The sequence below is a fragment of the Lynx canadensis genome, chromosome D4 (assembly GCF_007474595.2).
Source record: "Lynx canadensis isolate LIC74 chromosome D4, mLynCan4.pri.v2, whole genome shotgun sequence".
NCBI lineage: Eukaryota > Metazoa > Chordata > Mammalia > Carnivora > Felidae > Lynx > Lynx canadensis.
The window spans coordinates 86,632,076-86,655,123 of NC_044315.2; the positions used below are offsets into that span (position 1 = coordinate 86,632,076).

At 46.9% G+C, this 23,048-nt stretch overlaps 1 protein-coding gene across 1 annotated transcript; it reads left to right on the top strand.

The window, feature by feature from the left end:
- Positions 1-19,009: 19,009 nt before the first annotated feature.
- Positions 19,010-22,580, top strand: LOC115500123 (neutrophil gelatinase-associated lipocalin-like). Its single transcript, XM_030294464.1, has 6 exons — positions 19,010-19,147; positions 19,667-19,803; positions 21,200-21,279; positions 21,425-21,544; positions 21,765-21,866; positions 22,561-22,580. The coding sequence occupies exons 1-6, from the start codon at positions 19,010-19,012 to the stop codon at positions 22,578-22,580; spliced, it is 597 nt and encodes a 198-aa protein (XP_030150324.1).
- Positions 22,581-23,048: the final 468 nt, after the last annotated feature.

Genomic DNA, 23,048 nt, shown 5'->3' on the forward strand with positions numbered 1-23,048 from the left:
ACCCTTCTCACAGCACAGCCCACCAGCTGCTCCCCAGGCTGCCCAGCTGACAGAACCCCTCCTTGGTTGCTAAATAAACACATGTCCCCCGGTCCCCATTCTGTTCTCCTTGACCTCTGGGCCTTCTGAGAGAAAAAAGAGCAAAGGGTAGGCTTCTATTAGCATCACTGCCAGGAGCTGTGATCCTCAGAAAGGGATTGAGGCCACAGAAGGCCAGAAGCCAGAAGACTGAATACTTCCAGCTCCCAACTCCAAGACCAGCTCCAGACCATCAGCAGCCCTCAGTTCCCCTTGCCTCCTAGCACACTGCTGGGGCACAACTCACACCCATGTTCAGCCACCAGCTGAATGGTCCAATGGAAGAGGCCCAGCCAAGGCCAGGCAGCTGGAGAGGGTTGGGGGGGCTGAGTTGGTGGCACCCCCACTTCACCAGAATTGAAGTTTTGGGGTGATTGGGGGTCTGGAGCCAAGGGTCAAGAAAGAATTCTTGAAGACATCTTTGGTGCAAAAATGTGATTTAATTAAAGTACGGGACAGGATCCATGGGCAGAAAGAGCTGCCCTGGGGATGTGAAGAGTGACTGCTTATATACTCAAGTTGGAGGCAGTAAAGTCAAGGTAGTTTCCTAAGAGATTTTCATATGCTAAAGAAGATTTACAGAATACTGGAGGCCTAGCTATTGTCAAGCTAAGGTATTTTTCCCTCTAGCAAACATCAACATTAAGACAGTAGGGAGTTCCTTGAGAAATGTTCTTCTCTGCCAGCCTCTAGTATCTGTCAACGGGCTGCAGGGTATCAGGAAATTAACATTACCTGCCATTTCTTCCTGCCTTTCTTCCCCATATTACTATGAGGGGTGATGTGGGGGCTCCAGGAAACCGAGTCTATAGGTTTCTGGAGATTAGGCTATTGATAAGATTGCCTTTTTCTTCTAATTTACTAAGATATTTGTAAACTGATGGAGACTTATATCCTCTATGACTGGGATCTCTATCAGTTAACCATTTGTTTTCTTTCCTTTCCTTTGTTTCTGGGCAGCCAGGAGTGTCTGAGGAATGTTACACATCTCACCTGAGGTGGGGGGAGGGGTAATGCTAGTTTGTACTTTGCCCACAGCTTGCCTTATTCTCCCTCATCATATCACCCCTTGTTGCATCCACACGACTCCTGAATCAGAATGCTATGGGCACAGTGACAATCACAACAAAGTTTATTGCAATGAGAGGCAAGCCAACCGATCAGGACTGACACTCTTGACAAGAGTGGGTCTTGAACAGCCAGGGTACAGAGTTTTTATAGCCAACCACATCATCTTATCATCACCTGGGAACAGAACAAAGGAATAGTTCCCAGATGGGGGTGGAAATAGTTCAGACACGCCCTTGCCCCAATCCAATCAAACACTAATCCAGTTGATTTTCCTTGAACTTTTGTTCCCTTGATTGATAGGATAAGGCTGTTATCTCTTAACCTATAGTGTTAAAACAAAGCTGTTATTTCTTAAGTCTACAGGTTAGCCCTACACTACAATTTAACCCTTACACCCTAAACAATTCTGACCCTTACATCTTTAAGGTTGTTGCAGGTGGAAAGTTTCATCTTCTGTAGCTATTTCTTGCTCAGTAGGGGTGTAGAGATGTCCCTACCTATGAGTCAATATTGATCAGTTGCTAAACATACAGAAGAGTTACAGAAGGCAGAGGCTGCTGGATCCAAAGTGGATAAGAAGTATGAACCTCCTTAAGTAGAAAGGATCATCTTTTGGCTTGAAGTTATTGTAGTGATGGAGTCTTGTCACCATGTGGAGAGACATGGTAGAAAACAGCAAAATGTAATTAGAATAACAAGAAAGAATTGCCCAAATAAAGTCCTTTGGGGTGTTGGTGGGGTGGTAAGGAGCTGACAGCCAGGAAAGAATTCTTGAAAACATCTTTGGTGCAAAAAGGTGATTTTATTAAAGCACAGGGTCAGGACCCAGGGGCAGGAAGAGCTGCACTGGGGTTGTGATGGGTAACTGATTATATACCCTCAGGTGGGGAGGGGATCAGGGATAAAGTAAGCCTCTAAGGTATTTTGAAAGCAAGGTTTCCATGACCTTGAGGGACCAGCTGTTTCTAGAGCAACACCATTATTACTGTTGAATAAAACCTCAATCATGAGACCCTTCAGATGCATATCATGGGGGGGGGGCATAAACTTGGAGTATGATTGCTAGCATATACTTTGGGGCAGTTGAGATAAAGGAAGTAGACTTACAGGATCCTGGAGGTTGGGATAATGTTAAGCTAAGGTTCTCTTTGCCCCTGGCAAACTGTCATTAATGAGGCAGCTGAGATCCCAGAGGGAAGTTACTCTACTGGTTTCAAGGACTTGCCAATAGGCTGTAGGCAGTAAGAGGATTTAATTTTTCATTTGCCTTGGTTTCCTACATCACCATGGCAAGCATTTAAATGCCTTTCCTTTGTTCTTGGGTAGCCAGGAGTGTGTGAGAAATATGTCACATATTCCACCTGGGGGAGGGGGGATATGCCAGCCTGTTTTGCCCTCATTTTGCTCCACGCTCCTCAATCATATCTCCTCTGAACAATTTTGACCCTTATATCTTTAAGGTTGTTGAAGGAAGAAGGTCTCATCTTCTTTAGCTTCTTCCTGCTGAGTAAGGGCACAGAATTGCCTACCTATGGGTCAATACTGGTTCATCAGGGAACATAGGGCAGTTAAGGTGATGCAGCTGAATCCAAGGTGGACAATGTGTATGAACCACCTCGAGTAGAAACGATCATCTCTTGGCTTGAAGTTATTGTAGTGAAGGAGTCTTGGCACCAGGCAGAGAGACATGAGAGAAAATAGCAAAACATAAGTAGAATAACTAGAAAGATTAGCTCAAATGAAAAGTCCTTTGGTAGCTAACAAAAATCCTCCAGCCTAAGAGTTTAACCACTCACTAAGGAAAGAGAGGGATTGTTTAATGTGCCAATTTGAGTATTCATGTCAGTAAGAAATCCAGAATGATTTTTGGCTGTAATCTGGAATGTATACACAGCGTTTTGTTCTTATGAGAGTATAAGTTCCACTTTGTGCAGCACTTAAAACATCTAATGCCATTCTGTTTTGTATAAGTGTTTTATGCATTTGAGTTATTTTGTTATGGAATGTGGTCTGGATCACCCAGCAGAAGAACCAAGCAGCACTTGGAGATCTTGGAAGGCAGGAGGTTTATTTCACACCGGTGTACCCAGAGGAGATAACTCTTCAGAGGTCTGAGTCCAGAGCATAAGCAGAGGGGACAATTTATAGTCTGTTACTTCTGCATTCTGCATTAGTTGTAATTTGGTGTGCACAGCAAACTGAGTGGGAAGAAAAACCCAGAAGGGGAGTCTTCAGTTGGGGACTGGAATTCACCTATCAGCCCTGTTGGCCATCTTATAACAGATTTTTCCCTATCATTCCCCCCCCCTTTGATGCCCCTTTAAACAGATGTAGGCTGTATTAAAGGGCATCATCTTCATTTATTAATGGCTTGTCCTTTTCCTTAGTTCCCTGACTTTGGTTGTGACTATGTCTGACTGGTCTCTGAGGAAGATACAGGTGCCCCCTTTCTCAGCAGTGAGGTCTAGTGCCTGTCTGTTCTGGAGGGCAACCCCTGCCAGGGAACTTATTTGGCTCTCTATGGACACTAGGGAGTTGGCCACTCGTTAGTCCCACAGATGAGCCTATGTCTCCTATGCGACTCCCTATCCCCATGGCTATCCCTGCCCCTAGGAGGACGGGTAGTAACATCACTCGTTTAGCCTGGGCCTTAGAGCTGAAGGTTAATCTAAGCACCAACTTTTATCCTCAGAATTATTTAATCTCTTTTTCCTGACGCTTGAGGCACATACATCAGAGCAAACACTTCCCAAAATGGCATTAGGAACCTCCCTACTGGCAGGCAAACCAGTAGACTGAAAGAGGTTACACCATATTTAAGCTTTTAAGCCCCCCAGATTCTTCCACTGAAGGTGCCCTGCTCTTACAAATGGGGCCCAGATTAGAGGCAATCAATACCAACAAAACATCCTATCCATAAGAGGAAGGTGAGTGCAAACAGGAACCTCTCACTGTTTCCCCAGCTTTCTGGGGCAACCTCTGCCAATCCGATGGCAAAGAGTAAAGACAGTGTATTTATTTTATTGGACCAGTGATTCCTCAAGCTTCTGCCATGCATAGAGCAGCCAGCTTCCGGGATGTGGCTGGAGCAGGGCTGAAGATCAGACTTGGGTCAGTCTTCCAAGTCTGGGCTCTTCAGGATTGGCCCTCTTGACTCTGGAGTGATACCTGTGACCTTGAGGGCAGTAGGGGTGGTCGGGATAATGGTATGAGGCCCAGTCCACTGTGGTTTGAGAGGGTCTTTTTTCCAGTCTTTGACCTAGACCAAGTCCCCTGGTGAGAAGGGGTGTACAGGAGATCCTAAAGAGATTGGGGCCCTCTCTATGGTATACCATTGTAATTCATTTAGGGTGGCCCCTAAAGCTTGAAGTTGTTCTCTTATTCCCTTCCTGGGAGGCTCCCTAGACATGGAGGGGGCCTCCCATATATTAGCTCAAAAGGGGAGAAACCTTGGGTTCCTGGTGTGTAATGGGCATGCAGGAGGGCCAGGGGCAACAGGTCTGGCCATGGGAGGTTCTGTTTCTTGACAGAACTTGGCTAAGGTTCCCTTAAGGGTGCAATTCATCTGCTCTACTTTTCCTGAGCTTTGAGGCCAGTAAGCAGTCCACCACAAATGCATGCCCATTATTGCTATAGGTTGTGGCTGGTAAGCCTAACTGGGGGACAACTTCTTCTTTGAACTCCTGGTGGGGGTCACAGCATGGATAAGGGAGGGAGCTATGTCTACCTCCTTATTAGCTGCTATATTGGCTGCTTTGTCTGCTAGACGATTTCCTTGTGCTGTAGGGTCATCTCCCTTCTGGTGTCCTTTGCAGTGTAGAATTGCAACATTTTTGGAAGCCAGAAGGCCTTGAGGAGCTTTAATATTTCCTCCTCATTTTTGATGGTCTTCTCCACCATTGTGAGGAGGTCCCTCTCTTTGTAGATTGCCCCATGTATGTGTACAGTAGCAAAGGTGTACTGGGAGTCAGTTGACTCGCTTGTCCTTACTAATGGTGAGGGCTTGGATTAAGGCATATCACTGCATAACCCGCCTTTTGGGTTTTTTTTGTTTGTTTGTTTTTGTTTTTGTTTTTGTTTTCAATATATGAAATTTATTGTCAAATTGGTTTCCATACAACACCCAGTGCTCATCCCAAAAGGTGCCCTCCTCAATACCCATCACCCACCCTCCCCTCCCTCCCACCCCCCGTCAACCCTCAGTTTGTTCTGTTTTTAAGAGTCTCTTATGCTTTGGCTCTCTCCCACTCTAACCTCTTTTTTTTTTTTTCCTTCCCCTCCCCCATGGGTTCCTGTTAAGTTTCTCAGGACCCACATAAGAGTGAAACCATATGGTATCTGTCTTTCTCTGTATGGCTTATTTCACTTAGCATCACACTCTCCAGTTCCATCCACGTTGCTACAAAAGGCCATATTTCATTTTTTCTCATTGCCACGTAGTATTCCATTGTGTATATAAACCACAATTTCTTTATCCATTCACCAGTTGATGGACATTTAGGCTCTTTCCATAATTTGGCTATTGAGAGTGCTGCTATAAACATTGGCATACCCCGCCTTTTGAATGCCCTCTGTAATGAAACTGCTACCATCACTGAACAAGGTGAGGTCTGGGTTTTGGTCATACAGATCTGCCTGGTCATGCAGATCTGGGCAGCTTGCGAATACTTTATCCGTCACCTCAGAACAGTCATGATCTGGTTTCCCTTCCTCAGAAAGTAGGAAAGTTGCAGGGTTCAGTGCACTATTTTAAGAGGGACCCATGGATTCTCACAGAGGGGCCCCTGGTATTGTTCTAGCCAAAAGTCGGAGAGGCATGAGAGACATGACAGCATGAGGAAACTTGACATTTAGTTCTTGTCCCAGGGTGAGTTTATCTGCCTCTTTAATGAGCAGAACTGTGGCCCCTAGTGCCCTAAGACATAGTGGCCATTCTGCCGCCACTGGGTCCAGCCTCTTCTGGCCATTGCCAAGGTCCAATGGTCTGTGTGAGAACCCCAAGGGCGACCTTTTCCTTCTCATGCACAAAGAGATTAAAAGGCTTTTTTATATTCGGCAGGCCAAGGGCTGGTGCCTGCCCCAAGGTGGCCTTTATCTCTAGGAATGCAGCTTTAGCCTCCTTTGTCCAGACAGGTGGTTCTCAATTCAGTCCTACCAAGAGATTATAGAGGGGTCTTGCTATTGCTGAGAATCTGGGAATCCAGATTTGGCAGAATTTTGCAGCCCCAAGGAATTCTCGTAACCCCCTCTTAGTTTGGGGCTGAGGTAGGGAGGTGATGACCTTCTTTCTCTCTGGCCCTGGTGCTCTTTTCCTTGGGTTGGACTTGCTGTTGGCAGATCTGTGCCTTGTTTTCATGAGACCTGATACCCTGAGTCTGACAGGAGTTGGAGGAGGGCCCTTGTTCCCGCTGTACAATTTTCTTGGGTATAGCTGACAATGAGGAAGTCATCTACATACTGGAGAAGGTGCAGCATGTGACCTCCCTTGGAAAGCCGGCAAAATCTCTGGCCAGTGCCTCCCAAAAGAGGGTAGGCAAGTTTTTAAACCCTTGTGGGAGGTGTGTCCAAGTCAGTTGCATCTGATGCCCTGGGTCTGGTTCAGTCCATTTGAAGACAAACAAATGTTGGCTCTGGGGGGCCAAGCAGAGGCAGAAGCATCCTTTAAGTCTAGACAAGTAAACCATCTGGTAGAGCCTGGGATATGGCTGAGGGTTCGGGACCACGGGGTGCAAGGAGCTTGAATTGGTCGGTACCCTCCTACCGGCTTCTTGACTGGCAAGAGCAGAGTGTTCCAGGGTGGTTGACATTCAACCAGAATGGCTGCTTCTTTGAGTCTGGTCAGGTGTTCTTGGATGCCTGCCCTTGTCTCATGTGAGAGGCGGTATTGCCGCTGTCTCTGTGGGTGAGCCCCTGGGATTAACTCTACAATGACAGAGGCCCCTTGTGGGCGAGTCCGGGGAGGGGGGTTGTCCTCAGCCCATACAGTGGGGAAGGCAGTCCTGAATTTGGGTGGGCCACTTGGTTGGGCCTGGGTGCAGAATAGCCTCCACTTGGATCCAATCAGAGGTTGGTGCATCCTGTTGGCTCAAAGGTTACTTGTGCCCCCAGCTTTGAGAGTATATCCTGGCTGAGGAGAGGGATAGGGCACTCAGGTAGGTAGAGGAACTCATGTTGTACCGTGTGGCCCCTGAGTTCACATAAACATCATAGTTTGATCCCCTACTTTTATTTTGACCATGGGCTCATAGGGGCCAAGAAGAACCCTGGTCCCCCTCAATCTGAATCTATTCCTGCTAGGCCTATGAGGTCTTTTTTGCAGGGTTCTTGTGCATGTCGGCTGGGTTTCTGGGACTTTCCCCGGTTGGGACATTTATTCTTTTAATGTCCTTTCTCCTTGCAGTAGGCGCACTTATCCCTTGCTAAGGAGGTTTTGGGCCTCCTCCCTTTTGGTGGCTGGACCTTCCTCCCCATCCTTTTGTGGTGGCTCTCTTGTGCCTCAGGGTCACACTGGGTGTAAGCCTTGCATAGCATCTCATAGTAATCCCTGGGGGATTCTCCTTGCTGCTGAGCATATTAGTGGGCTTCTTTGTCCCTGCTCGGATCCCCCGGAGGAGAGCCTCTGGTACTGGTGGCTGTGGACTGGCATCTGGAGACTGCCTGCACCTGGCTGAGGGCACAATCTGGCCGATGGTCTGGGGGAGAGAGGATCTTCCAAGTCCAGAGGTGGTGGGGAGACTGAAGGTGACAGAGTATCAGGAACTGGGGGATTGATATCGTGAGGGCAAGATTGGTTCTTCCTCTGGATCACTGGCAAGAATTTGTGGAGGTCAGGACTTCTGTTGACCTTCCTTGAGCCACTTTGTCAAAGTGACTAAGACCCTAGCCTGTCCCTGTTTGTTGCAGGTAAATTTCACCCAAGGGGGTAGGGTTTGGGTAATCTTTAACCAGGAATCGATATACAGGAACTGATCAGGATAACCTGGGTCTCTGGTGACAACATGCCAGATGCAGAGGACCGTTGGGACATCTAAGGTTCCCTCTGAGGACCATCCTACACCAAAAGTGGGCCATTCTAACTCACATAGATTCCTTAACTTGCCGGGGGGTATCTTAATTCCATAGTCTCCCGAAAACCCCTTCTTTGCTCTGTTCTGACCCCATAATGTTCCTGTGAGACAGAGTCACAAAGACAGACAGAAGGGTAGGAGTGCCCCCTCTAATGAGGAGACCAGTCAGATGCCCATCTGGCTATGTCCCAAAGGAACTTAGGTAATGCTTAGCCGTAGCAGTCTCAGCTTTGTGACTTTCAATCGGAAACTATTCCGATGCCACCATAATCTGTGTGCCGTTCACCACGGAATCGCAGATGGGCCCATTCAGACTCCGTGGGCTTTTGGGGATCTTAAGGGTGCCCACCTGTGGAGCCACAGTATTGAACTCAGCAGGCAAGCCAGACCAAGTCACACATTCACACTCACATAGACACCAGAGGTTATTACATTTCCTCCCACAGAATTTCTACCTGTGAGACCTCTGAGGTCTCTGGGGATTGATCAGGTCTCTCTTCCACCCCTGTGGGTGGGTCGGACTGAATTCCTACCTGTGAGACCACTGAAGTCTCCGGGGAGTGATCAGGTCCCCCTTCCACCTTTATGGGGCGGAAGACTGAATTGGGGCTCCTTACCTGTAAGACCTCTGAGGTCTCCAGGGAATGACCAGGTCCCTCTTCCACCCCTATGGGTGGGATGGACTGAATTGGGGCACCATACCACAATTCCTACCTGTGAGACCACTGAGGTCTCTGGGGCATGATCAGGTCCCCCTTCTACCACTATAGGTGGGCCAGACTGAATTGGGTCCCAGGCCTTACCGGTATCTGATGTCAGGTCCAGGTCCTCATCTGCCAAGTCTCCTCGCATCTGGCAAATGGCGGAGCGGGGCCAGCTTGAGGGGACTGAGTGGGAGACTGCAGAAGATCAGGCAGGGCATGCCTTCTCCGTTGCGATTCCTCATTCTGTCACCACCTCGTTATTTTCCCAAACCAGTGGCAACAATGGGCCAGTGCAGTTGGGTTTCCTGGTCAGGGAACCAAATGTTATGGAAAGTGGCCTGGATCACCCAGCAGAAGAACCAAGTGGCCCTCAGAGATCTTGGAAGGCAGGAGCTTTATTTCACACCAGTGGGCTCAGAGGAGATAACTCTCCAGAGGTCTGAGTCCAGAGCATAAGCAGAGGGGACAATTTATGGTCTGTTCCTTCCACATTCTGCATTAGTAGTAATTTGGTGAATGCAGCAAGCTGGGTGGGAAGAAAAACTCTGAAGGGGAGTCTTCCATCGGGGATTGGAATTCCCCTATGAGTCATGTAGGCCATCTTATAACAGATTTTTCCTTATCAATTTTAGTATTTAGTTATATAATATTAAGAGTTATTTAAGGCCTTAACTGTGTAACAAGTGGTATATAGCCATCATATAGATTCTGTTTTGTTTAGTAAGCAATCAGGTAATTAAAAAGAGGTACTTTTATAGAAAAAAGAAAAATACAGGCTGATGCTTACAGCAGATTACAAACCCAGTGTGTTTCAGTGCTGACAGTGAGATTTTTTAGATGTTAGACTTGAATCATCCTTGGATGCTTGTGGGAACAGGCAGCAGGAATCAGATTGGTCTTTCTGGTTTGTAACTCGAATGTCTGTGGTGATCCTTTTGAATGGCCATTGTAAGAAGAAATTGTTAGTAGAAACTGGGAAAGGAAGATGAAAAAGAAAGGTACAACCATCCTCAGAGAAATATGAGGTCTTCCACAGGTTGACAGAAATAAGAAGGCACATTCATTTGCTTGTTAATTCCTGTGAAGGGGGTACAGGTTTTATTTTAAATATAGGAGCCCATGAAGTGTTCCCTTCCAACTTTATTGCAGTGGGAGTATATAATATGACCCAGTAGGGGCTCTTCAAGTTTGAAGTTAAACCCACTGTTGTATTAGACTTTCAATCTTTTAAATAAACTAGGTCTTTTGGATTTATATGGGGTGGGTTTCTAGTAACTGTCAGATCAGGTGTAGGGAGGATATGGTTGGCATATTTAGAGATTTAGGAATTAACCTGGCCTCCAGTGAATAGTAAAGCACTATAGTCTTTATACAGTTATTGGGGGAATCCATCCCATTTTCCAGTTATTTAAATAATCATATGCCCATGGGGACTTATTATTGTCTCCACTGAATAACAAGCACAGAAGATTTTCTATACATGAAATATTGTGACAATTTTTCTGAAGTTTACCTCAAGTTGTGTAGTTTAGGCAAACAGCAAACATTTAAAGACAATCAGAACTAGAATTCAACATCCAGAAAGCTGCATTATGGAAATATAGTTTTTCCTCTCTAAAACCTTCATTTCCAGAAAGAGCCAAATCAAGACTAATTCTTTTACAAAACAAGTCCAGTTTTAAGAAACTTTGCCTAATGATTTACATAACCTCAGCAAGAATAGTGATTGATCCTAAGGATCTTTTAAAGTTTGCTTTGCTGAAACCTTTTATAAGGAATCTCCAGATTGAACTGGAGACTGAACTGATTGGCCTCTCCAGGCCAGAAGCCAAGTCAAGTACTTCCATCAGACAGGCCTGCAATACTTGTAGATTGGGCAATTCCTCTCCACAAGGTCCCCAAGATATCCTGAGGTCCCTGCACCTGCCCAGAAGTGACATTCTTTACTCATCTGGTAAGTCTGATCGGAACTCTGTAAGCAAGGCATCAGGCCAACATTCCCAAGGGGCTTTATTTGCTCCATGTTTCATAAAGTCAACCTTAGTTCCATAAAGCCATATAGTCATATCAGGGTCTATGCATTTCTCTCAAATAGGACGTTCCAGTCAAAACCTTGGTAAAATGAACAGTATTCTCAATTCTCAATGGTGTCTTTTACAAGGAGGACAGATTCTCACTGAACTTACGCAGGTAAGTATGATGGCTGTGGAAGTATACTTAATGAGACATTTGAATTTCAGAGGGTTCAGGTAGAGAGAAAAGTTAAATGTTTCAATTTATTTATAGAGGAATATTTTATCACATTTCTGTACATTATACATATCTTAAGAGAAGGCTTCCTTAATCTGGAAGAGCAAACATTAGAGATCCAGCAATGTTTTCGACAAGGGTCACAAAAACTATAACCTTTCTCAGTTCATTTAGTCCCATATTACTAATTGTTGTTCAGTTCAAGTGTAGCTTTTTAGTTCTGGACATTCTTACCTATTGTAGTTTTAGGATTTTAAAGCTGTCAAATACCTGAATTTGTCCTAAAAGCCCTTTTAATAAATCTCCTGGAAGAGGAAACATGTTTTGTAAGAGAATAAGTACAATAATTATAAGTGACAAAACTCAAAAATGGTTAACAATCTGATGAGAGTTCGTTATGATGCAATTGACAAGGATATTTGGTTATTTCTGTGATACATAACACTTTAATAATCAGAATGTCACGTGACAACCTTATTACAAAAACGTATTAAAACTTTGGGAATTCGAACTTCAAGCTGTAATACAAGCTGTAATCATCAAGACAGTATGGTACTGGCACAAAAACAGACACTCAGATCAATGGGACAGAATAGAAAACTCAGAAATGGACCCACAAACGTATGGCCAACTAATCTTTGACAAAGCAGGAAAGAATATCCAAAGGAATAAAGACAGTCTCTTCAGCAAGTGGTGCTGGGAAAACTGGACAGTGACATGCAGAAAATGAACCTGGACCACTTCCTTACACCATACCCCAAAATAAAATCAAAATGGATGAAAGACCTAAATGTAAGACAGGCAACCATCAAAATCTTTGAGGAGAAAGCAGGCAAAAACCTCTTTGACCTTGGCCACAGCAACTTCTTACTCAACACGTCTCCGAGGCAGAGGAAACAAAAGCAAAATTAACTATTGGGACCTCATCAAAATAAAAGCTTCTGCACAGCAAAGGAAACAATCAGCAAAACTAAAAGGCAAGGATGGAATGCGAGAAGATATTTGCAAATAACATATCAGATAAAGGGTTAGTATCCAAAATCTATAAAGAACTTATCAAACTCAACACCCAAAAAACAAAAATTCAGTGAAGAAATGGGCAAAAGACATGAATAGACACTTCTCCAAAGAAGACATCCAGGTGGCCAACTGACACATGAAAAAATGCTCAACATCACTCATCATCAGGGAAATACAAATCAAAACCACAATGAAATACCACCTCACACCTGTCAGAATGGCTAACATTAACAACTCAGGCAACAACAGATGTTGGCGAGGATGCAGAGAAAGAGGATCTCTTCTGCACTGCTGGTGGGAATGCAAACTGGCACAGCCACTCTGGAAAACAGTATGGAGGTTCCTCAAAAAAATTAAAAATAGAACTATCCTACAACCCAGCAATTGCACTACTAGGTATTTATCCAAGGGACACAGGTATGCTGTTTCGAAGGAGCACATGTACCCCAATGTTTACAGCAGCACTATCAACTATAGCCAAAGTATGGAAAGAGCCCAAATGTCCATCAATGGATGAATGGATAAAGAAGATGTGGTATATAGATACAATGGAGTATTACTTGGCAATGAAAAAGAATGAAATCTTGCCATTTACAAGTAGGTGGCTGGAACTAGAGGGATTATGCTAAGAGAAATTAGTCAGAGAAAGACAAATATCATATGGTTTCATTAATATGAGGATTTTAAGATACAAAACAGATGAACATAAGGGAAGGGAAGCAAAAATAATATAAAAACAGCAAGGGGGACAAAACATAAGAGACTCTTAAATATGGAGAACAAACAGAAGGTTACTGGAGGGGTTGTGGGAGGGGGGATGGGCAAAATGGGTAAAGGGCATTAGGAATCTACTCCTGAAATCATTGTTGCACTATATGATAACTAACTTGAATGTAAATTTTTAAAAAGTAATTAAAAAAAAAAAAACTTTAGGAATTGCACATATCTTTGAACAGTTACAACATTCACCCAAGCAATGTCACCTAAGGTGTACCACTATTTAACAGGGCTTTTCACTTAATATACCAAATAAAAAGTCCTCCTTGGTCAAAGGGACTTTCTGTACAATTTAAATGCTGGGAATTTTGTTAAACCTTAGAAAGTTATAGAGCACATCTGAAATGGGATTCAGATCATTACAAATCTTAAAGCTTTAAATTATTTATTTAACTAAGATGGTAATAAGAGATTCCAAAGGCAAATATGAAGGGTTATATAGTTGTTACAAAACTTTGCTCCTTTAACAGTTAGAAGCTTTAACTAAGTGATCAATGACCTGATAAAGACAAAACCTGAAACTGTGGTTTTCCGGGCAGACAAAAGAGAATACAATCCTTTGTATATTATTATTATTATTATTATTATTATTATTATTATTTATCAAGAGCCGAACAATCCAAAAAAACTTTGTCTTTTGAACAGAGGGAAAAGCAGAATTTCAACATTATAACAGTGTACCTTTGAAAATCCATTCATTGCAACTTAGTCTGCCATAACTACACATAAAATTCATTTCCACAGATTTCCCTTCATAATCCTTCTACAGCTTACCTTTGCACTCAAATTTTGTCCCAGGCCATTTTTCTCCAAACCAGTCTCATTTAGGACAAAATTACTTTCTTTTACTTGCAACAAAAAATATATTTCCATTCCTTTTCTCTTTTTTACACATTCCTACTTTTTTACATATAGAGTTGCTTTCCTTATTTCCATCAGTCTTTTTATGTTTAGCAGAATTTTGACTTTTAGAAACCTTAGTCTCCAGCTGAGACTAAGTAGTAACCATTTGTAAACTGTTACACCAGAATCCTTTAGATGGCAAATTCATGAATCAATTAAGCACAAAGCATGTTTTCCAAAAGACCCAAATATTCCTAGTTTCTCTGCAATAAGAAGTCAAAGGCACAAATCTATGTTCAGTAATCAATGCTTTAGCACTCCATTCTATTTGGAAAAGACCTAGATATCCAGCGAATTCAATCCCATTTATTCAAGTGTCAGATTACCAAAGACATTGAAAGCTCTCTTAACAATTATCTATGAAAACTTTGAGATACACAAAATTACCCTTTAAGTCATCATTTGCTAACAAATTGCAACAGAAACAACATGATCTTATTTGACCTTTAGGAAACCTTGGCAGAATAAAAGTTCTGTATTTGATGCTGATAACTCTAAATACATGTCTGTCTTAGTTAAACTAACACACAAATAAAATTAAACACTGAATACGTTCCACCTGCATTCACTTAAAGGACAATCAGTTTGTTCCCCACTGTCACTTTTTTACCTAGGATAGCAATGGGGGAATCTGAAGTGGGCGATCCAAGGAGGTGCTCATCGCTCCTTGACATCGCGGGTGGGAGGATGGTATAGAAGCCAGTTATGTACGTCACAGAGAAAGTGATGCAGAAACAAGAGGAGAGACAGGGGAAGGCACAAGAGGCAAAGTGCAGAGAAAGAGGATTCCTGATTCCAAACCTTGTCAGCTGGGAAAGAGGGGATGCCATGTTGTTTGTTCGTTTGCTTGTTTGTTTGTTTGATTTCACCCAGGTGGAAATAGGGAGTCTATGTCAGGCTAGAGAAGACAAGGGATTTCCCTGAAACAAAGGGAGTTTGGGCAGCTGCTTAGGAATATTCTTTTAAGTCCACATCCCAAAGTAGACTACCCACAGTTGGCTCCAATTATAGCTGTTAACTTGGCAACTGAATGAGGGAGAGGCCCCCACATCTATTAGGAGGAGGAACACAGAGAAAGAGTCAGCATCCCCTTTGTCAGGGATGGCCTGTGTTTCCTCTAACACCTGAATTCCATCAGGAGGAGGCCTGTTAGGACATCCACTATATCAAGAAGGAGTTTACTAGCCAAACACATTCTTTTGGTCCAGGTCCTGACTTAGAGCTGTGATGGCCTGGAACTAAGGTACCTCCATCCATTGGCCCTGTTTCCTACAGAAGAGATCTAACTGCTAGATCCTCTTAAGGCCACACAGTGGTATGGGATATGTCCTTTCCTAAATTTTGCAATGCAAATTGTTTCAAGTGGGTTAAAAAGGCATCTCAAGGGAGAGTTGTTGGGGACTGTGGAGAAGCTCCCGTCGTACTCTTAGAGACAGAAAAGTAGAAAGGTCCATTACCACGAAAATCCACCCTCCCCACCCCCACTTCCAGGTGGCATCACCCATGCAGGGTGTATCACAGGTTCCTGAGGTGTTAAAGTGACCCAAGGCGTACCTCGAGGCAAATCACAATGATCACCGACAAGCAGTTAAGGGCCAATGGAAGCTGACCTCCCCACTTTCCCATTGCATCTTAGGCTGCAAATAGGTGCCAGCAGAAGGACCTAATTTGCTTTGCTGAGAAGGCTGAACAAACCACTGGTTTAACCCATGAAAAACACTGGAAAACTTTTACAAGGGGGAATTGCCCAATTTTGTTACTTTATTAGTAGTTAGTAGAGGACATTGAAAACAGTGAAGACAGAAAACCATCATGATCTCAGTGACATTCCAACGCATACAGTCTTTACAGCCAACGTCCTAGGAAATGGTTCCCAGTTGAGTTTATATTCAATCAGGTACTGGTTTTGCGGGCTTGCAGAGGAGGGCCCACAGCCAAAAGTAGCTAGACCACAGATGTGGATGGGATACTTTAGACCAATGAGGAGGACACCTCACACAGGGGTCTTAAGATTTGCATCTGTGCTAGTCACTTAGGTGGCTGTCCCATGCCCAACACAGATGACCGTGTATAAGGACAGGAATAAAGAGAGGGCACAAGTTTCTTGGCCTTTTTACCATTCTGGCCTGGGGATTCACTTGCAGCCAAAAGACAGGCTCTCACCTCCCCATAGAGTAGCCACGGGCTACAGGAGTACAGCCTGAGCAATGGAGACAGGAAAGTATTCTAATAAGACCAGACTCCTTGAGAAGCCCCTGAAATAAGAGTAAAGGAAGCAAAGAGAAAGCACTCACCAAGTTTGCACTGAAGCTCTGAGTCCAGATGAAAAGACCCACACCCCACATTGGAGGCCAAATGGTGAGGTTATTGAGTGGGGTGGGGAGGGTTCCAGAGCTGACAGCCAAGAAAGAATTCTTGAAGATGTCTTGGTGAAAAATGAAAAAAGATTTTATTAAAACATGGGGACAGGACCCATGGGCAGAAAAAAGCTGCATTGAAGTTGGGAAGAGTGACTGCTTATATACTAGGAAGTTGGGGGAAGTAAAGTCAAAAGGGAAGAAGGCCTCCAGAAGAAGTCTGATGTGCTAAGAGGACCCCTAATCTACCCTAGGACTTGCTATTGTCAAGCTTAGGTTGTTTTACCTCTAGTAAGGCATTTATATTTAGGAATGGTAGGGGGTCCTGGGAAAATGTACCCTGTATGTGCCTCAATTATTTGTCACTGGGCTGCAGGGTATCAGGAAATTTAATCTTACCTGCCATTTCCTTCTTGCCTTTCTTCCTGCATCTCCATGGTGGGGAGGGTGTTAATAGGGGCTCCAGGAACCTGAGTCTATAGTTTTTTGCTTCTAACTTACTAACTTACTAAGATGTTTGTAAACTGATGGAGACTCATGTCCTGCATGACTGGGATCTCTATCAGTTAACCATGTGTTTTCTTTCCTTTCCTTTGTTCTTGGGCAGCCAGAGGAATGTCACACATATCCCACCTGAGAGTGGGGGCTGGGGGGTTCTAGCTTGTACATAATGCTCCCTATTCACCCAGAGTCAACTTATCTCCAGGTCCACGCACAAAACCCATGTGAGGGGAGCTGGTTCCCCTCCAGCAGGTGACAGAGCCAATGAGGTTTCTGGGAGTGTCATTTGAAGCCTGTCAGCCCTATGGTCAGCATCACGTCAGGCATTCCATCACCTCTGGCCCTCGAGGTGACATCTAGGAGATACTGCCCTGGGGGCTGGGTCCCTTCACTGCCTCCCATGGACAACCAAGCCCCCATGAGGAAACTGCCCCTCCCCCTCCAGGACAGTGCTAGGATCAGCCATGACAGGAGCTTACTTCTAGGGGTCCAGTCCTAGCTCTGGGCTCCACAGTCAAGACTATGGCCAGAGATGGCAGAAGGTATCAGTGATCTCTCAAGGATGAGGCTGAGTCCTTGCACTCACTGTGACCCAAAGTCCCCAGTGTCCAGAGCAGCAGGGTAGAGAGCCCTCCTTGGTTCCTGAGCCCCCCACCCCATTTCACACCGTGCAGATGCATGTTCCCATTGTCCCCCCACCAGGAAGGAACAGAGACTCTAGCCTCAGAGCTCTGCTATGGCAAGCTGTCCAATTTGTGGCTGCATGCCTAGCTTGGGGTTTCAGTTCATTGGGCCCACAAGAGAGGCCAAGTCCCTTAGGGCCAGCTGAGGTCTGGGTTCACCCTGCCAATGGGACGTGGAGGAGGGAAGGGGCTGATTCATGGTGGGAATGATGGGGCTCTGGAATGGTGGGGATTCAAAGCTCACAGCCATGAAAGAATTCTTGAGGAATCTTTGGTTCAGAAAAGGTGATTTTATTAAAGCACGGATACAGGACTCTTGGGCAGAAAGAGCTACACTGGGGTTGTGAAGAGTGACTGGTTATATACCATGGGGTTGGGGGACATAAAGTCAAGAGGAAGTTTCTAAAGGGATTTTCATATGCTCAAGTAGACTCCCACATTACTGGAGGCCTGGATGTTGTCAAGCTAAGGTTGTTTTGCTTTCTAGCAAAGCATTAACATTCAGACAGTAAGGAATTCCTGGAGAAATGTTATACTCTGTGTGTGCCTCAAGTGTTTGTCAAAATGGGCTGCAGGTCATAATGAAATTTAATTCCATCTCCCATTTTCTTCTTGCCATTGCTCCCCATATGACTATGGAGGGAGGGCGATATTTGGACTCCAGGAAATGGAGTGTAGTTTTCTGGAGATTAGGCTCTTGGTAAGATTCCCCCTTTCTCCTAATTTACTAGGACATAGGTAAACTGATGGAGGACTGTGTTCTCTATCACGTAACCATTTGATTTCTTTCCTTTCCTTTGGTCTTGGGTGTCCAGGAGTGCCTGAGGAATGTCACAGAGATCCCACCTGGGGGGAGGGGAGCATGCTAGCATGTGTTTTCCCCTCAGCTTGCCTTATGTTCCCTCATCAGGAACATTCCCCAGTAGGCCTTCGGTGGTAGGGGGAGGGGAAGGGTTTTTCACCCTGTGCCATGGCCTAGGGTGGGTCCCTGGGAGGGCCAGGATCTGGGCTCCATGAGCAGCACAGGGTACACTCTGTCCTTCCCTACCAGGAATGTCCCTTTGGGTTGCCTCCCTTTCCCTGTCCCTTTGGAGAAGCACAAAGCAGCTTGGGCTCTGTTGGTTTGAGGCATTCTCTGCTTTCATCAGGTGCAGGATGGGGGTCCCACCACACTTACCCCACCCTGCACTTGGGCCCCAGAGAGAGGCTCCTGGAGGTCAGAGATGACAGCTGGTCCAGGTCAGAGACCCTTGTCCTCACACAGTGCTAACCAGGGAGAAGAGAGTGTGGAGGGAGTCAGTGTCCTTGCCAGAGATGTGGAGATATGGGGAATGCATCCTCCAACCTCCTGGATCTTTCTGCCCCTCATCTTGCATAATCCTGACCTGAGGGGAAGGGCAGAGAGCTTGCCATGATCCTCAGCACGAGTTGCTGGCAATTGCCTCACCCTTCCAGGATTTGGGAAAGGATAAGTCGCTCCACCCTGGGGTGAGCCATTGGACACAGAGACCATAAATAGCATCCCCCCAGAAGGCTCCTCACTCATCCCCTCTTTCAGGGAAACTGAAAGTGGTGCCTGCCTCCTTGGCTCTGAAGTCATGGCCTTAGGTATCCTGTGGCTGGGCCTTGCCCTCCTGGGTGCTCTGCAGACCCATGCCCAGGATTCTACCCCAAACCTGATCCCAGCCCCACCTCTGCTCTCAGTCCCTGTGGAGCCTGACTTCCAGAATGAGAAGGTAAGTGACCTGGAGGTGCAGCTGCAGGGAGGTCCCAGGATGAGTGTCAACAGAGGGGAGGAGAGACAGGATGGGCTCAGGCTTTAGCTCAGTCTGCCGTCTGGTGCCCTGATGGAAGGCACACCCCGTGCCTCCATCCACACCCAACCTTGCTGACAAGAGGGTCAGCTGAGCAGACTCCCCTAGTTCACACTCTCTTCCATAATCCCTGCAGTCCATGCAAGGTGGGAACATCTTTAGGCCCTCTACATGATGAGGAAACTGAGGCTCAAGAATGCCAGCTGGCCACTTGTCAAGTGTTACCCTGTCCTTGACACACTGAGGGCTCCTGCCTGGCCTAATGGGCTCCAGCTCCTGCCAGGCTCATCAGCCCAGCCTGTGTGGCCAGCTGGGTCCCAGCAGCCCAGTTAGAGGGGCTTCTGGTTGAGGCCCAGGCTGCCTAGAGGTGCCTGCAGGAATGGAGCAGGGGGGCCCCCTGGGGCTGCTCCTGGCTCTGCCTATTATCAGCCTCCATTGTAGTTCCAGGGGAAATGGTACTTCTTAGGATTGGCAGGGAACGGATTCAATAAAGAAAAGCACAGGAGGATGAAGATGTACATTGCCAACTACGAGCTGAACGAAGACAACAGCTACAATGTCACCTCTACTGTGGCCTGGTGAGAGCCACCAGCTAGTAGGGGAGCATGTAGGGCCTAGAGGGCTGCCCTGGGAGTCCAAGAGGCATACTGAAGACATAGCCAAGGGGTGACCAAAGCTGAAAGATGATAATTCATCCTACCACTGGGTACTGGTTCCCTGTATTTATTCCTTCTTTCATTTACTAAATCAACATTTCTTGGTCATTTCAGCACAGACACAAAACAGTACTGCGGTTGGACAAAAGCGATCATCAGTGACAAGACAAAGAGAGCTCAGGGTGTCCTAGAATGGGAGGAGGGTCGGTGGATCCAGCCTGGAATCCCACCTTGAGCTTTGTCCAGGGCTTCCAGGGAGGTGGTCTGTGGGCTGGACCTTGAGAAACCAAATTGCATCAGGAGACCTGGGACCTTTATGGCAGGGCTGCTGGACTGAGTCAGAGAGAGCCACTTCTTCAAGAAATAGCAAGCCATCTCATGGCTGCCCTGAACAGGAGTTGATGAGCAGTCTGGTGGGGGGCCAGTGGGTGGCCACCCTGGCAGGAGCCTCAGGTACTGGTGAAGAGCAGGTGTGGCTGTAGCAGAGAGAGGAATGATGGTGTGCAGCCCAGGAGGCTTATCAGTCATAGGAGGGAAATGACCAGAGCATGGGCAGATTAGGACCTAGAGAGGGGAGCCAAGGATTACCCAGCTCCCCTGGGTTTCTGGCTCTGGCACTTGGGGATGGGGCTAGAGCATTGGTCATGGAAGGAACAGAAGAAAGACAAGTGTGGGGAGATTGGCTCTGGGGTGCCAGGGGACCAGGTGGGATGCAGGTGAAAGGTCAGGTTTAGCCCAACAGCTAAGGGAGTCTTTGGCATCCAGCAGACTGGAGCCTCAGTGGTGATTCCCCCCAGGAGAGGTTACAGCAGGTGCCTGCAAGATAAGTATAGGGAACAGGGGCACCTGGTAGCTCAGTTGTTTAAGCGTCCAACTTTGTCTCTGGTCATGATCTCAGGGTTTGTGGGTTTGAGCCCTGGGTCGGGTTCTGTGCTGACAGCTCAGAGCCTGGACGCTGCTTTGGATTCTGTGTCTTCCTCTCTCTCTGTCCCTCCTCATCTCTTGCTCTGTCTCTCTCTTTCTCAAAAACTAATGTATATCTAAAAAAAGTTTTAAAAAAGGGGGGACAATTCCTCAGGTGGGGGAAGACAGTAGAGAGGGAAGGCTACCAAGGGGAAACAGCCCAGAAGAAGGAAGGACAGCAAGTGCTGGGGAGAGAGTCTGAGCAGGTCAGGTGACTCAGGGCAGAGTTGGCAGGGAAAGGCAGGGATGGGCTCAGTGGGGAAGACCCAGGCCAATTCCAGGGGTGGGGTGCATGTCTCCTGCTGTGGCAGGGTGGGCTGTCACCCTCTTTCCCACCCATCTCTTGCTTCCACAGGAACCAGACCTGTCATCCCTCGACCAAAATTTTCCTCCCAAATTTGCGTCTAGGCCAATTCAACCTGGGCAACATTGAGCGTGAGTCCTGAGTGGGGTGTGCATCTCAGGGGCCCCGGACCTCCCTGCCCCTCCACATAGATGCCAAACAGTGGAGTCCGAGGAGGAATCAATAGCTCCCTCTGCCTGGCCAGGGCATGCTGATCCCTCACCATCCACCATGCAGGTTACACTGGAATCCAGAACTACACTTCAAAAGTGGTGACCACAGACTACAACCAGTTTGCCATACTGTACTTCAAGAAAGTTCACGACAACCAGGAGTACATCAAGGTCATCCTCTTTGGTGGGTCTTACACCTGGTGCGACCCGGTTCTTGTTCATGCTGAGGGAGAAGAGGCCCATCGCATCCAGCCCCCAGGTCCCCTTCACTCTGAGCCCCAGGGAGGCGGGAGAGAGGTCTTTCCACAGAACCCCTCATGAAGAAGGGGTCTGAGTCTTTGTTCATGCATTCGACAATCATTATGGAGCTTTCACCAGCCACTAACCAGCCGTCTTGGCCACAGGGAGGACCAAGGAGGTGCCTTCTGTACCGAAGGCAATCTTCATCAGCTTCATCAAATCCCTGGGCCTCACCGACGACCACATCATCTTCCCTATCCCCAATGGTAATCACCAGCTGGGCAGAGGAGAAAGGCACATGGGGACTGTCCAGGCCTGATGTTGCCTCACTAGGGAAGGGGGGAGAGGAGGGATGAAGGCCCCTGCTGTAGTCACTGGAGCCCCAGGAGCCACTTCAGGTTCCGGAAGATGCTGCCACACCCAGGGTTCTGGTTCCCAAGTATTCCTCCTTCACAAGAGCTCAGGCCTGCCCACATGAGAATTGCAGGCCTGGGGCCAAGTTAACTCATTCTCCTGACCTGGCCACATCCCCCTCCACGCAGGCCAGTTTTTCCTGGGTCACCTCCCCCTTTGCCCTGGGGCTGGCTCACTACTGACTTGGGAGGCGCCCTTGTCTTCAGGCAGCCTGGTCTGGTCAGGTGCTTCCCCAAGGCTGAGGGTGTGTCAGGACTCAGCAGGTAAATAGGCAGAAGGCTTGGTGCCCAAACTGGAGTATGGCTGGGCCTCACCTGCCTCCTTTGGAGAATGGGTGTCACCCAGGTCTGCTTGTTCTCAGGCCTCTCCTCCAATCCCTGCCCCATCATCCAGCCCTCTGCTGTACCATCTATGAAAGGAGCCCCAGAGCTTCTGTGGCTAGACCAGACTGAGGCCCAGCGCAGCCCAGAGGCAGTGCAGGGGCCCTGGAGGTCAGGGACCCCACAAACACATCCTTGCCCATGCTGACCACTCTGTCCCCCACAGATGAGTGCATGGATAAGTAAGCAAGTGTGCGGTAAGTATGGCTGCAGAGGAGGCTGATTGGAACCATGGTGCAACTGGAGCGGGGTCCCAGGTCTTCCTTTGTCCAACCTGCCCAGCACTGCTGTCCTCTTTATTCCCCTGACTCCCTCTCAGGTGCCCTTTGGCTTTCTCTCCACCCCATGCCCTCCCACCGGCCTGTATCCAGGGCACCGCCCAGCTGTCCCCACCAGCCTGGACACCATTGAGAGAGCCAGGGGACCCTCTAACTGCACAGCCCACCAGCTGCTCCCCAGGCTTCCCAGCTGACAGAACCCTTTCTTGGTTGCTAAATAAACACATGTCCCCCAGTTCCCATTCTGTGGTCCTTGACTTCTGTGCCTTCTAAGAGAAAAGAGCAAAAGGCAGGCTCCTATTAGCATCACTCCCAGGAACTCTGGTCCCCTGGAAGGGATGAAGGCCCCAAAAGCAGAGTCCAGTCTGACTGAACA